The 14488-nt window shown below is 51.3% G+C and overlaps 1 protein-coding gene across 1 annotated transcript; it reads left to right on the top strand.

The window, feature by feature from the left end:
* LOC110261361 (orphan sodium- and chloride-dependent neurotransmitter transporter NTT5-like) lies at positions 360-13469 on the top strand. Its single transcript, XM_021097557.1, has 12 exons — positions 360-1747; positions 6746-7005; positions 7182-7339; positions 7452-7578; positions 7724-7902; positions 9587-9697; positions 9879-10117; positions 11483-11669; positions 12056-12558; positions 12782-12947; positions 13150-13335; positions 13425-13469. Exons 2-12 carry the CDS (start codon positions 6783-6785, stop codon positions 13467-13469), a joined length of 2124 nt encoding a protein of 707 aa, XP_020953216.1. The 5' UTR covers positions 360-1747; positions 6746-6782.

Raw genomic sequence — 14488 nt, 5'->3', positions numbered from 1 at the left:
TTTTTTTTTGTCTTTTTGCCATTTCTTGGGCCGCTCCCGCAGCATATGGAGGTTCCCAGGCTAGGGGTCAAATCGCAGCTGTAGCCACCAGCCTACGCCAGAGCCACAGCAACGTCTGCAACCTACACCACAGCTCACGGCAATGCCAGATCCTTAACCCACTGAGCAAGGGCAGAGACTGAACCCACAACCTCATGGTTCCTAGTTGATTCATTAACTACTGCGCCATGACGGGAACTCCTATATATTTTATTTTATATTCTTTTCCAATATGGTTCATCACAGGATTTTGAATGTAGTTCCCTGTGCTATACAGTTGTTGGTTATCCGTTCTATATATAATAGTTTGCATCTGCTAACCCCAAACTCACAATCCATCCCTCCCCCGCCCACCCTCCTCCTTGGCAACCACAGGTCTGATGTCACATCCCGATATCTGTCGGTACCCAGGTCCTCTTCTAGACTTTGTATTCTGTGCCATCAAGTTGCTTATGTAACTTTACTCCCAGTTTTAGATTTTGAAGCTGTACACTATGTTGAATCTTTATAGCACCGTGGTTAAGAGTGTGGACTCTGAAACAGGTCCCCTGGGTTTCTATCTTCGCTCTCCCCTTCCCTCAGACCGCGAAGTACGGTAACGCTAAGCTCCTGGCCCTGCTGAATCTGCTTGGCTACCAGTGACCTCCCTCCACCCACAGCAAAGCTGGTTTGGCCTGGTACCTGGGACCCCTAGGGATCCTCCTTGGAGAACAGACTTGGAGAGAAAATGCTCCAAGGAGGCAGGGATGTTGGGGTGAAAAAGGAGGGGGAAGAACTGAACTGTTCTTCCCACTTCAGCGCGAATCGTTAGGTTTCAAAGCTCTTGGGAAGCGGGAGTGCGGGGGAAGGAGGCTCCCTTCAGAGAGAGGCCAAGAGAGCCCCCCCAGATGGGAGCATCTCCAGGGCAAATTGCCTAAATCACCTTCCGGCTACAGTGAAATGTTAAAGCGACGGTGGCTCCCACTGACCCTCGCATCTCGTCCTCCCGTCGCGCGCCCAGGCTGCCCGTCACCCCCACCCCCAAGCGCTCGCAGAGGCGACCGCTCTTGGGTCTTAACCAGACTCGCGCGTCAGTGACGGGTAAAGCGGGGTGCGGTAGTCCTGGTCCCTCTCCCGGAGTCCGGCTTCCGTTCCCCGGGTTCCCACCCCTCCGCCTCTGGACGCAGACCTCGGAGCTTCCCCTCCCATCTCCCTTTCTTTCTAGGAATTGAGGGATCCTGGCCTCCCCCGGCGGGTGGAAGGGGCGGGGTAGTTGTAGACAACCAGAGGAGCCGCAGTCCCTTGGCCCTCTCGCTGCCTCCCCGCTCCACCCCCTTCTCTCCCCTCCATCGGTTTCGGAAGGGCCCACCCTGGAGACAACTACTTCCCCTGCCGGGGATGGGGGCTGAGGCCGGTGGGGTTCGGATGCGGTAGGCGAGTCCTTCACTGGCCGGCGGCTCCGCGGTGGCCTCCTGGTACTCTCCCGTCTCGACCAAAGAGTTTCTTAGCTGGCTCTCAAACAGGCTGTCGCTCCTTTGTTTCTCTGAGGGCCTGGCGGAGAATAGACAGAGCAGGGGACACGGAGGCCAAGAAACATCAGGTGCACAGATCCTGACTGGGTCCGACTGGTGACAGAGACTATTATCTGAGGCGGGTGCACCCTGGGCTGACACTTCCCTGGGGTGAAAGGAGAGGGGGCATCCCCAACCGGCAACCAAGTAAATTGCAGGTAAGAACCCTCGAAAGGGTGACAAGGGACTGGCTGCGGCTGAAGGCAGGGGCGGGAAGCTCTGGGCTATTCCTGGAGGACCCTGGGTGCTATGCTAAACGGGGCTGTGAGGCATCTTCCAGAAGATTTAAGCAAGCGATAGATTTGGTCGTGTTTATATAGTGACTCTGGAATATTAAGTAGCCATTAAAAATTATATTTTTAAAGAATGCTTTATTACATAGAAAATACTCAGGATATACTCATGACATAATGGATATCTATGTGTGGTATATCCATGGTATATATACAATATATCTCCAATCTTTAAGAAACGCACATATATTAATATACAATTATATACTATACATTACATTTAACAGTATATCCAAGGTATATGATCTATAATCATAGCTAATTTGTAAGAAAAATACTTACAGGAGTTCCTGTCGTGGCTCAGTGGTTAATGAATCTGACTAGCATCCATGAGGATGCAGGTTTGATATCTGGCCTTTCTCAGTAGGTTAAGGATCTGACATTGCCATGAGCTGTGGTGTAGATCTCAGACGCGGCTCAGATCTGGCATTGCTGTGGCTACGGTGTAGGCCAGTGGCTACAGCTCCAATTCGACCCCTAGCCTGGGAAACTTCTGCATGCCACTGTGCGGCACTAAATAAATAAATAAATAAATAATGGTTATCTTTTAAGATTGTGTAGGCACCTAATTAGTTTAAACTAAGATCTCAAACTTAAACCAAGAGGAGGCCAAATGGTGCCCTCTTGCACATAGCATCTTCTCAAGTCCAGGTTTAAATGACCTCGATTGTGTGCTGCTCTGCTCCAAGAGCTGGCTCTGGTCCCCACACTGCCCATTGAGGCTGGAAGGCGTTTGCAGGGCAGGATGACTGTCTCTCTGGCTGGAGTCTGTGCAGTGGGCTCTAGAATGGGTTGGGGAGGGGGGGAGCAATTTTTCAAACCAGAACTGGAAACTGGTTACCCAACAAGAGCTATTCTAGTGAGAGTTGTGGGAGTTGTGATCTGAATGCCAAAATAGCAACATTTCCAGATTTCAGCAGTTGATGGAAGCGTTCTAATCAGGACTGCCCCCCAGATGGGGCCTATTGGGGTCATTACACTGGGCAGGTGAAAGGACTTTTGTGTGTAAGGTGCTTGTAATAGAATCTTAAAAGATCTCTAGCGAGCGCGAACTCCACATCAGGCACCACAACAGGGAAGTGACAAAGTGAGCAAGGTTGGTTTTCCGGAGGAAGTCTGATCTGAGAGGAGACATCAGTGCTAAGTTGGAGTTATCTGGATGAGGGAGGATGGGAAGGAACAGAAGGAAGGGCATTAGTGTGAGAAAGAGCAGCCAGAACAGTGTTCTCTACGAATTTCCATGCACATGTATAAACACTTATATACTTTTTTTTCGGAGTTTCTGCCTTGGCTCAGTAGTTAAAGAACCTGACTAGGATCCATGAAGATGCGGGTTTGATCCCTGGCCTCAGTCAGTGGGTTAAGGATCCAGCGTTGCCATGAGCTGTGGTGTAGGTTGTACATGCAGCTTGGATCTGGCGTTGCTGTGGCTGGGGTATAAGCCGGCAGCTGGAGCTCCGATTTGACCCCCTAGCCTGGGAACTTCCACATGCCGAAGGTGCGGCCCTAAAAAGGAAAAAAAAATCTATAGAACTGTACATTCAAAAAAAGAGTTAAGTAATGCATGTTAATTTTAAAAAAAAAGAAAGAAACTTTTTTTTCTTTTTGGCCACACCACCGGCAAGTGGAAGTTCCCAGGCCAGGGATCCAACCTGCGCCATAGCAGCGACCTGAGCCACTGCAGTGACAACACCGGATCCTTAACTGCTGCCCGGAGAGGGAATTCCAGAAACATGGTTTTTTTCTTTGTGAACTTTTTTTTTAGGTAAATGGCATTTTACATTTTATATTCTGACTTAGTGTGTTTTAATGACTTTATTATGTTTTTGCACCTGTATATGCTTTTATTATAAAATATAATACATATACTGGAGTTCCCGTCGTGGCGCAGTGGTTAACGAATCCGACTAGGAACCATGAGGTTGCGGGTTCGGTCCCTGCCCTTGGTCAGTGGGTTAACGATCTGGCGTTGCCGTGAGCTGTGGTGTAGGTTGCAGACGCGGCTCGGATCCCGCGTTGCTGCGGCTCTGGCGTAGGCCTGTGGCTACAGCTCTGATTCGACCCCTAGCCTGGGAACCTCCATATGCCGCGGAAGCGGCCCAAAGAAATAGCAAAAAGACAGGGAAAAAAAAAAAATAAAATAAAATATAATACATATTGGAAAAAAGTGTACAAAATAAAAACATTCAGCTGAATGATTTTTTATAAAGCAAATTCCCCAACCATCCTATTCAAAAAAAGAGAACATCGCCTATATCCTAGAAACACTCCCTTGAGCCTCTCCTAACCACCAGTGCCTCCTGCCCTGCTCCGATACTTATGGTCGTCACTTCTTTGCTTTTTATTTTACCACCTCAGTGTGCACACCTAAATACTTTAATTTTGCTTATTTTTTGGACTTTGATATAAACAGAGTAATATGATATGTAGTCTTTAGAATATAGCTTCTTTCACTCAATGTTATGTTTTTGAGATTCATCCATCTCGTTAAGCATCGTCGTAGTTCATTTCTTTACTGTGCAGTAGTCCATTGTACTGGCTCTTTCGCTCCATAGTCATGCTACTGTGATAGATTTCTGGACTGTTTCCTTTTGGGGTTGTTGCAAGCAATGCTGTTAAGAAAAAGGTGTCCTTTGGTGCATATGTAGACTTTGATACCTATGCAATTACACCTAGGAGTGAAATTGCTGTTCATGAGCTATGTATACCTTCAGTCTTAATAAGTAATGGCCAGCCCATCTCTCAAAATAATTTTTGTCAGTTTCCATTCAACAGCAGTGCATAAGATTTCCCGTGACTCCTCATTTTTGCTGGTATTTGGGAATTCTTATTCAAGCCAGTCTTGTCTTAAATTACCATTTCCTTGCTGTTGAAATAGCTTGAGGACTTTTTCACATGTTCACTGGCCAATTGGAAAAGCACTTTGGAGAAAGATCTCAAGTTTCCTGAGTGTTTTTTGATTGGGTTATTTATATTTTTCTGATTACTTTGGAGGAGCTTTTTATAGATTCTGGACAAAAGCCCTCTATCAACTATATGTGTGGCAACTCTCTTCTACTCTGTAACTTCTGGCTCTTTCTTTTTTTTGTTGTTGTTGTTGTTGTTGTTGTTGCTATTTCTTGGGCCGCTCCCGCGGCATATGGAGGTTCCCAGGCTAGGGGTTGAATTGGAGCTGTAGCCACCGGCCTACGCCAGAGCACAGCAATGCGGGATCCAAGCCGCGTCTGCAACCTACACCACAGCTCACGGCAACGCCAGATCGTTAACCCACTGAGCAAGGGCAGGGACTGAACCCGCAACCTCATGGTTCCCAGTCGGATTCGTTAACCACTGCGCCACGACGGGAACTCCCTCTTTTTTATTCTTCACATGCATAGTCATATCTGTAAATAATGACAGTTTGACTTCTTTTTTCCAAACTTTATACTCTAAAAAATCTTACTATACTGTCTAGGACCTTGTGCCAATTATCTGTTGCCATCAAAATGCTGTACAACACACTACCTCAACATTCAGTGCCTCAGAGCAACAAGAATTTATTATTATATCTCATGAGTCATTAGGCTGGGCTCAGCAAGTATATGAGGGGATTGACTGGCTTTTGATTGATCTCACCTAGTTTGAGCTGGGACCACTGGAGTGATTCAGCTCTGATTTATATTCTCATTTTCCAGCAGATTAGCCTAGACACATCCTTATGGTGACAGCAGAAGTGTGACAGAGCAAGCAGTAACAAGGAAGGTCTTTCGCAGCTGGGGCTCTGAATTGGCACCCCGGCCCAGATTTGAGGGATGGGAAAGTAGATTACAGCCTCCCTTAGAGAGAGGATCTGCAGAATCATGTTGTAAAAGGGGTAGATACAGGAAAAATGGAAGACTTGGGGCCATAAATGCTGTTAATCCACCCAAACTTTAAATTTTATTTGACTAGAGGGGATTGTAGTGGACATTTTTGCCTTATTATTGAGCTCCAGGGGAAAGCCCTCAAAATTTTATTGCTAAATCTGATATTTGCTGTAAGATTTTTTTTTTTTTTTTTTTTTTTAAGGGCTGCACCTGTGGCATATGGAGGTTCCCAGGCCAGGGGTCCAATTGATGCTGCAGCTGCCGGCCTACACCACAGCCACAGCAACACCAGATCCGAGCCGTGTCTGTGACCTACATCACAGCTCACAGCAACGCCAGATCCTTAACCCACTGTTCAAGGCCAGGGATTGAACCTGCAACCTCATGGTTCCTAGTCAGATGCCACGATGGGAACTCCGGATATTCCTTTTTAGTCCTAGTTTCCTAAGAGTTTTTTAAATGAATGGTTATTATCAACCCCACAGTACATTGCTATAATCGTGGCTTTAAGCAGTCCATGGTGTCTTCTTTTTGTCTATGTATTCACCTCTTCTCGTGGTCATCATTCCATCTTGCATGCCTCTGCTCCATCTGGGATAATTTTTCTTCAGCCAAAAGGTTTTCCTTTAATATTTTGTGTAATACAAGTCTACTCATGACAAATACTCCCAACTTTTGTCTGATAGCTATTATTTCACTTTTTAATATTTTAAGGTGAAATTCACATAGCATAAAATTAGCATTTTAAAGTGAAAAATTTGGGAGTTCCCGTCATGGCTCAGCGCTTAATGAAGCCGACTAGCATCCATGAGGATGTGGGTTCTATCCCTGACCTTGCTCAGGGGGTTAAGGATCCGGCGTTGCTGTGGCTGTGGTGTAGGCCGACAGCTATAGCTCCAACTCGACCCCTAGCCTGGGACCCTCCATTTGCCGCAGGTGTGGCCCTAAAAAGACAAAAAAAAAAAGTCTGGTATCTGAGACAGGTCCCTTAAAGTCTGCTATTCTTGGTGACCCCAAGATTCCCTCAGGAGTTAGTGGCCTATAAGAAGAAAGTCATGGAGTCCCTTGAAGAAATATCAGAGGACGAGGTCCCCAAAGAACACAAGACTTCCTCGACCCCATCCTGGAAGCTCTCGGCCAAGGAGATTCTGGCCGCCAAGACCCAAAACTACTTTGCTCAGACTAAAAGAACCGAGAACGTCTTGGTCCAGGTGGCCTTCTCCGTTGGGCTAAGCAGCATATGGCGTTTCCCATACCTGTGTCATCGGAATGGAGGCGGTAAGGCCATGGGCCCGGATCCTGAGTTTGGGAAAAGAGTTTGAAGGCTGGAAGCCTAGACTCCAAGGCCCTGGGGGCGGAGACAATTGGAGGGGAGGCTCCCAGACTCCCTGAGGATGAGGAGGGGGGCCAGAACTCCTGGCTGCCTGAGCTCCGCTCCCGGCTCCCCTCTTCAGGCAGCTTCATCCTGATGTACTTCTTCATGCTGCTCCTGTTCGGGATTCCCCTCTTGTACATGGAGATGATCATGGGGAAGTGGCTGCGTGTGGACAACATCCGGGTCTGGAAGCAGCTTGTCCCCTGGCTGGGTGGCATCGGCTACGCCGGCTTACTGGTGAATGAGGGGCGGGGGCCAAGAGGCATCCTCGCTCACCCCCCCGCGGTCTCCAGGTTTCCTATCTCCACCTGCCCATCCCGCCCCTCAGGCCCCATGTGTCCACCCCCAGGTGTGCACCTTAGTGAGCCTGTATAACAGCAGCATCGTCACCTGGAGCCTCTCCTACTTGGGCAACTCCTTTGATCATCCCCTGCCCTGGAACCAGTGCCCACCGATGAAGAGCACCAACGTTACCGGTGAGAAGAGGGAGAGAGAACGCACTGGCAGAGCCGAGGGAGGCAGGGGCACCCCGGAGCCAGACACAGGGTGTGAGATCTGAAGGGGAGGAAGAGCACAGGCGGACACCAGGCGAGGTGGTACCTAAGCGCCTGGGTCCTCCAGATGTCACCTGCCTTCGGACGGTGTCCCACCAGTACTTCTGGTACCACCACACCCTGAATGCCTCCAACAACATTGAAGAAGGGTTTGAGGTCCTCGTCCTGAATCTCAGTTTGGGCATCTTTGCGGTCTGGCTCCTCCTCTTCTTAATCTTGGTTACAGGGCTCAAGATGTCAATGCAGGTAAGCCACCCTCCTCACTGATCCCACTGCCACCTCACCTGTGCAAGTCCAGAGACCCTCAGGCTCCTGGCCCCACACCACACAGCTCTTCTCCAACCCCCATGACCCACCCACCTGCCCAGAGGGTGAGCTCTGATGTGAGCACCCAGAATCTCCAGCAGGGGTCCTAAGGAACAGGCTGTGCTCTCCCTAAGCAGCTGTCAACCGCTCCTCTTGCAAAGAACTGCTCTTCACCTACCCTTGGCATGGAGGAGCCCCTGTACCAAGCCGACTCCCCTGCCCCATCCCTCATCTGCATGTCACTGCAGGTAGGGACCTGCACGGAGCCTTTTAGATGGAACCACAGCCTCACGCCCAGAGCCTGGCATACTCCACCTTCCTGCATTTCCACAGTGCCTGTTAACCCCTAGTGCTTCTAATTGAGAGTACTTTAGCCAAAGTTTCTCATTGAGAGTATTTTATCCCGATCCATACTTCAGATCCAGCCCCCTGGAGCCTGGATATTTTCCTTCTGTGGAAAAGTTGTTTCAGTGTTTATTAGCTCATTTTGGTTCACTTTACCTGTACCTTCTGGCCCCATATCTATGCAAGCAATCCACGCGACTACCATGCATCCCCTGGGGCCCACTCACCATTTCTTTGCCGCCTTTAAAACAAACCGTTTAGGGGTTCCCGTTGGGGTGCAGCAGAAACGAATCTGACTAGGAACCATGATGTTGTGGGTTCGATCCCTGGCCTTGCTCAGTGGGTTAAGGATCTGGCATTACCATGAGCCTGTGGTGGAGGCTGCAGATGTGGCTCGGATCCCACATTGCTGCGGCTGTGGTGTAGGCCAGCAGCTTTAGCTCCAATTCATCCCCTAGCCTGGGAACCTCCATGTGCCAAGGGTGTGGCTATAAAAAGCAAATAAAATAAAATAAACCATTTACACAAAGGCAGATTTTACTAAAGGCTTAGTAAAGCACCCTGGGAGGGAGGGGGGCCTTCCCTCCCTTATCCCTGAGCAAAAAAAAAGAAGAAAAAATTTAATTCCTACTAAACATGTTATTTTCCCCCCAAGTCTCTCCTCTATTTCTTTCTTCCCCCTTCACCTATGAAGTTGTTCTCTGCAGCCTACAGCCTCAGGGGCTCCTCCCCCCTTGGCAGTTCCTGTCCCTAAGCTCACAGATAGGCCATAACACCAAGGCCCAGGAACTGACCAGCTGCACCACAACGTAAAAGCAACCTTGACCGGGGGCCTCGTTCTTCATCCTTGAGCAGCTGATGGGTGGATTTTCCCCAAAAAACAATATTATTGTCTCCCTAGAGTAACCCTCCCATAGCTCCCCCCCCCCTTTTTTTATGTCTTTTTAGGGCCACACTGGTGGCAAATGGAAGTTCCCAGGCTAGGGGTCCAATCGGAGCTGTAGCTGCTGGCCTATGCCACAGCCACAGCAACACAGATCCTTAACCCACTGAAGGAGGCCAGAGATCCAACCTGCATCCTCATGGATGCTAGTGAGATTCATTTCTGCTGAACCACAGCGGGAACTCCACTTCTTGTTACCCCTGGGCCACTCTGACACTGCTCGCCTCCACGTCTCGACTCCTGCTGACCTGCAGTCCCCCTCGAATGCTCGCCTCTGTCCCATTCCCCCATTCTCTTCTCCTGACCTCTGGTTTCTGCCCCGACCCCCCTGGGCAGATGCTGGTGTTCTCAGTATTACTGCCCTACATCACGCTCCTCTGCTTCCTCATCCGAGGGCTCCTCTTGGAAGGTGCCACCACCAGCCTCAGACGTATGGTGACCACAGAGGTGAGGCGGCGGACTCCAAACCTTCCCCCCTGACGGCTGCCCAGGCCTTCTCTGCCTCTCCTTCCCCTACGTCTTCTTTCCTCCTGCTCCCCACCTCCCCTCATTCCCCCTGTCTCCCACCCAGCCTGCCCCCTCTGCCAGCTCCCACCGCCAGACTCCTCTCACCCACTCCCACCCACAGCTCTCGGCCTGGGCCTCGCTGGACCTGTGGTGTCAGGCAGGAGGCCACGTGCTCTACTCCCTGGGCCTGGGCATGGGCACTATCATCTTATTCTCCTACGACGCTGGAGGTGACAACTATGCCCAGGTGGCCTCTCTGGTGGCCCTGGTCAACCTGGTGACCTCATTGCTGACCACATCCATCATCTTTATAGTGCTGGGGTTCTGGACCACCACCAGTGGCCACGCCTGTGTCAAGCAGTGAGTACTCGCATTCCCGCAGGTCCAAGAAGAGGTCCCCCTCCCTCTATCTTAGCAATCCCCCAGCCTCATGACCTTCACACTCAAGCCTTTCCAATAACAACAGCAATAATAACAGCACTTCTCTTCTCAGAGAAAACAGCCAAAAAGGAATATTTTAATATTCATCACTTTATAGATAAGAAAATAGTCTCAGGAGTTCACGCTGTGGCGCGGTGAGTTAAGAATCCAACTGCACATACTCTGGTTGCTGCAGAGGTGCAGGTTTGATCCCCTGCCCGGTGCAGTGGGTTGAAGGATCTGGCATTGCCACGGCTACAGCATAAGTCGAAGCTGTGGCTTGAATTCAATCCCTGGACTGGGAACTTATGCTGCAGGTGCAGCCATTTAACAACAAACAAACAAAAAATCACTTCCCATTGTGGCTCAGCGGTAATGAAGCCAGCTAGTATCCATGAGGATGCGGGTTTGATCCCCGGCCTTAATCAGTGGGTAAGGCAGAGCAAAGTCTGTTCAATCTTTTTTCTCCATCTTTGAAATGACCTTTTCTCTTTTTTTTTTTTTTGTCTTTTTTTGTCTTTTTAGGGCTGCGCCCATGCCTATGGAGGTTCCCAGGCTAGGGGTTGAATCGGAGCCATAGCTGCTGGCCTACACCACAGCCACAGCAACGCCAGATCCGAGCTGCGTCAGCATCCTACACTACAGCTCACAGCAATGCTATATCCTTAATCCCCTGAGCGAGGCCAGGGATCAAACCTGCGTCCTCATGGATACTAGTCAGATTCGTTTCCACTGCGCCACAACGGGAACTCCGGCCCTACTTCTAAATAAGATCCCATTCTGGAGTTCCCGTTGTGGTGCAGTGGTTAACGAATCTGACTAGGAACCATGGGGTTGGGGGTTCGATCCCTGGCCTTGCTCAGTGGGTTGGGGATCCCGTGTTGCTGTGGCTGTGGTGTAGGCCGCTGGCTACAGCTCTGATTAGATCCCTAATCTGGGAACCTCCATATGAAGCAGGAGCAGCCCTAGAAAAAGCAAAAAGACAAAAAAAAAAAAAAAATCCTATTCTGAGGTACTGGGGAGGTTAAGACTTCCAACATATGAATTTGGGAGGGGTGGGCACATAATTCTATCCATAACACTGAGGAATTAGCTACTACAAATGTATCATCTGCCCCTCAGGTGGGATGCCCAGGGCAAGTCACCCAAGTTCATGTGGTTAGCTTCCGGTTCCTGCCCTGGCTTCTCAGCTGCACTCACCTGGGGCAACTCCCTTTGCTCTCCATCCTCAGTGTCCCCCTTTGCTGATAGCAGAGGGGCCAGTCTCTTCTCTGCCACCTTTCCTCTCGTCTGCTTCTCCTTCAGGAGTGTCTCCAAGCTGATGAAACTAATAGAACAGGGGGTGCTGTCTCAGGATGCCATGCCCCCGGAAGACATCCTGCTCCTGCCCTCCCTGGACTACCTGGACTGGATCAGCAGCCTCCCAGACCACCTCCAGCACCAGATTGTCTACTTCTCCCCCTCCTGCAGCATCAAGGCGCAGAAGGAGAAGGTGTGCCTCCCGCTGGCCCCAGAGGACCCTGGGAAATGTATTTTCCGGGGCCTCGGGGGCTGCCTATGCATCTTCTGAGGCAGGGAACATTTATAATCACTTTTCCACCACCGTTTTGTATGTGACAGGGCCTAAACTGTTATTCTCCTGGGATTCTCACATCACCCTGAGGATCCTTATTTATTAGAGGAGGAAACTGAGGCCTCAAGAGATTGAACTTGTGTAGCTTATGAAACCAAGAAGGGCAAACACTCAGCACTCTGGCCACCCATCCACCCCTCTGTGCCTCACTCCTCTGCCCAAGACAGACGTGGCTAATGGATCACTGCACCAGTTCCCGCCCCCATCCAGTCCTGCCACAGCCTCAGAGCCCTTCTCCCCCACAGTTCATGGAGGGCCCCGGCCTGGCCTTTGCAGCCTTCTCCCAGATCATCTCATTGTTCCCTGGTGCCTCTTTCTGGGCCATCCTCTTCTTCATGGGCCTGCTCATCATAGGGCTGAGCACCTTGATGAAGCTCTTGGAAGGCATCGTCTCTCCCATTCAGAACTCCATCTCCATCTTCAGGGATTATCCCAGGATGCTCTCAGGTATGGGGCTCCTCACCCCAGTGACCACCTTGCCCTGGCACCCCTCCTCACCAGGCCACCCCCAGTCTCCAGGGCTCACTTTGACCCCTGACCCAGCCCTACACACAGACCTCAGTGGGGCCAAACCTGCCTCTGCCTTAGCCATCATCTGCTTGGGAGGTTTTCTGGGCAGCCTCGTCTTCACCAGTCGTGCTGGCAGCTACGTCATGTCATTGTTTGACGACTACCTGGTCCCAATAAGCATCATCATCGTTGTGGCCTTCCAGAACATGGCCCTGGTCTGGATCTACGGAGCTAGGAGGTGACGTCCAGGCCCTGGGATCTGCCAGCCAGGGACCCCATCCCAGGTTTTGGGGGGAAGGGGGGGATGGGGGCATGATCTGCTCTCTTAGCCCTTCGCACAGCAGGACGACCCAGCTGAGGGTGCAGGGGTGCAGGAGGGCCTACCCCCCCAAGGGCTCCAGGCCCTGGTGGTTACAGTTGGGCTCCTTCCCAGACTTCGCTGCCCATGGCCCCCACCCCAGGTTTCGGGAAGAGCTGTTCAGTGAGCTAGGCCACCCTCTGTGGCCCTTCCCCACATTCCTGTGGTGCTACGTGACGCTGCCGGGGCTGCTGGCCCTCCTCGCCCTCTGCCTGGTGCAGTTCTACCAGAGCACACACCTCTACTACATCGCCTGGGACAGCAGTGCGGTGAGACTCCCCCACCCTGGCCTCCAGCCCCCACCCTGGGGACCCCTTGTCAGAACCCCTCTGCCAGGACCCTAAGTCTGGGCTCCTGGCCTCCCTGGGGACCCTTTGACCGGCTCCCCAGGCCCGGGGAAATCTGATCCACAGCATCACGTGGACTGAAACCCCACCACCACTGCTTCTTCGTCCCTTCCTCTGCCCTCAGAGCCAGGAAGTAAAACAGCCCTACCTGCAGAGGACTCTGGGCTGGGTCACCTTTCTCAGCATCCTCACCTTTCTGCCAATCCCAATCCACCCACTTCGCCAGTGGTGGTGCCTCCCGGACTGTATGGCCCCTGATCCCTTAGAAAATCTAATGTCCAAGAAGATGACCTTGGTGTCCCCCCAGCCGGTACAGTGGCCTAAGCACCACTCGAAGTCCACCTTCACAGAAAGAAAAAGCGACATGTCATCAAGAGGCTTAAGTCTGCCCTTGTTCAGGGGGCCGAACTGGGGCTCCTGGCACTTCAGCCCGGCCTCAAGTAGGAGTGGGAGTTCTTCCTGGTTCAGCCTGCCTCTCCCGGCCTCCATGACATCGGCCTTGTCCATTAGGAGTGCCAGCCTCCCCGCCTCCAGGCAGGTGAGCCCAGTCTCAACAGCCATAGACAACAGCAACGAGGGCAGGGAGGCCAAGGAAGAAAATGCGAAAGAGAAATCTAGTCAGTAACTAGAACACCACCGGTTTTTCCCAAGGCAGCAAACCTGGCCGATAACTGGCAGCATTAGTGACTGTTTGGCTACAGAAATAGTTGGTTCTGCCAGCAAGGGGGGGGGGGGGGCAGGGAACAGGAAAAACTTGCCTAGCAACCGATGACATCACTCACCTGACCTTGGAAGGAAGTGGTCCGCCTACGAGCGCCTTCCTCCCCTGGAATGGTACCACCTCAGCGACGTGGAGCACTGCTCTGGAACAGCGGAACTCAGAAGGAGCAATCTTCGCAACTGCACATGGGACTGGCCCTGGTGCCCTCTTCCTCGCGAAGTGGGCACCATTTTGCTCGGATGGGATGGGTGTCACAGCACCTTCCAAGACCCAACCTTCCCAGTTATCCTGGAGATGGATAGTGTGTTCTCTCCAACTTCCCACATCCGCCACCAAACTGGATCGGTAGGGTGGCTCACTTCTCCGGGGCAGCCCTCTCAGAATGAGGCTGAGATGACAGGGCCATGGGTCAATAAATGGGTCCAAAGGGACCCCACGCACAGGCTAGGGGCACAGTGTTCTTCTGGTGAGCAGCTCAGGCATCAACCTCCTCCGACACACGTACCCTCCAGACCACCAGCCTCTGGCAAACCAAGCGTCTAATCTGGTGACCCCAATTTCCCCCTCCCTTTGAGACCCCTCCTTGTCTGGGAGTTGAGCTAAACTGTGGGGGAACAACTTTGCAGCTCTCAGTATCACTCAGATCTAGAAAGTGTGTTAATCCCTAAATCTAAATCCGTCATTGGTGACCATACTCAGCCTATCCCATAACTCTGATCTCACTGCTCCTACCAGGAGGGAG

Source organism: Sus scrofa, chromosome 6 (genome assembly GCF_000003025.6).
Source record: "Sus scrofa isolate TJ Tabasco breed Duroc chromosome 6, Sscrofa11.1, whole genome shotgun sequence".
NCBI classification, from domain to species: domain Eukaryota; kingdom Metazoa; phylum Chordata; class Mammalia; order Artiodactyla; family Suidae; genus Sus; species Sus scrofa.
This window is presented reverse-complemented; position numbering and strand designations above follow the sequence as displayed.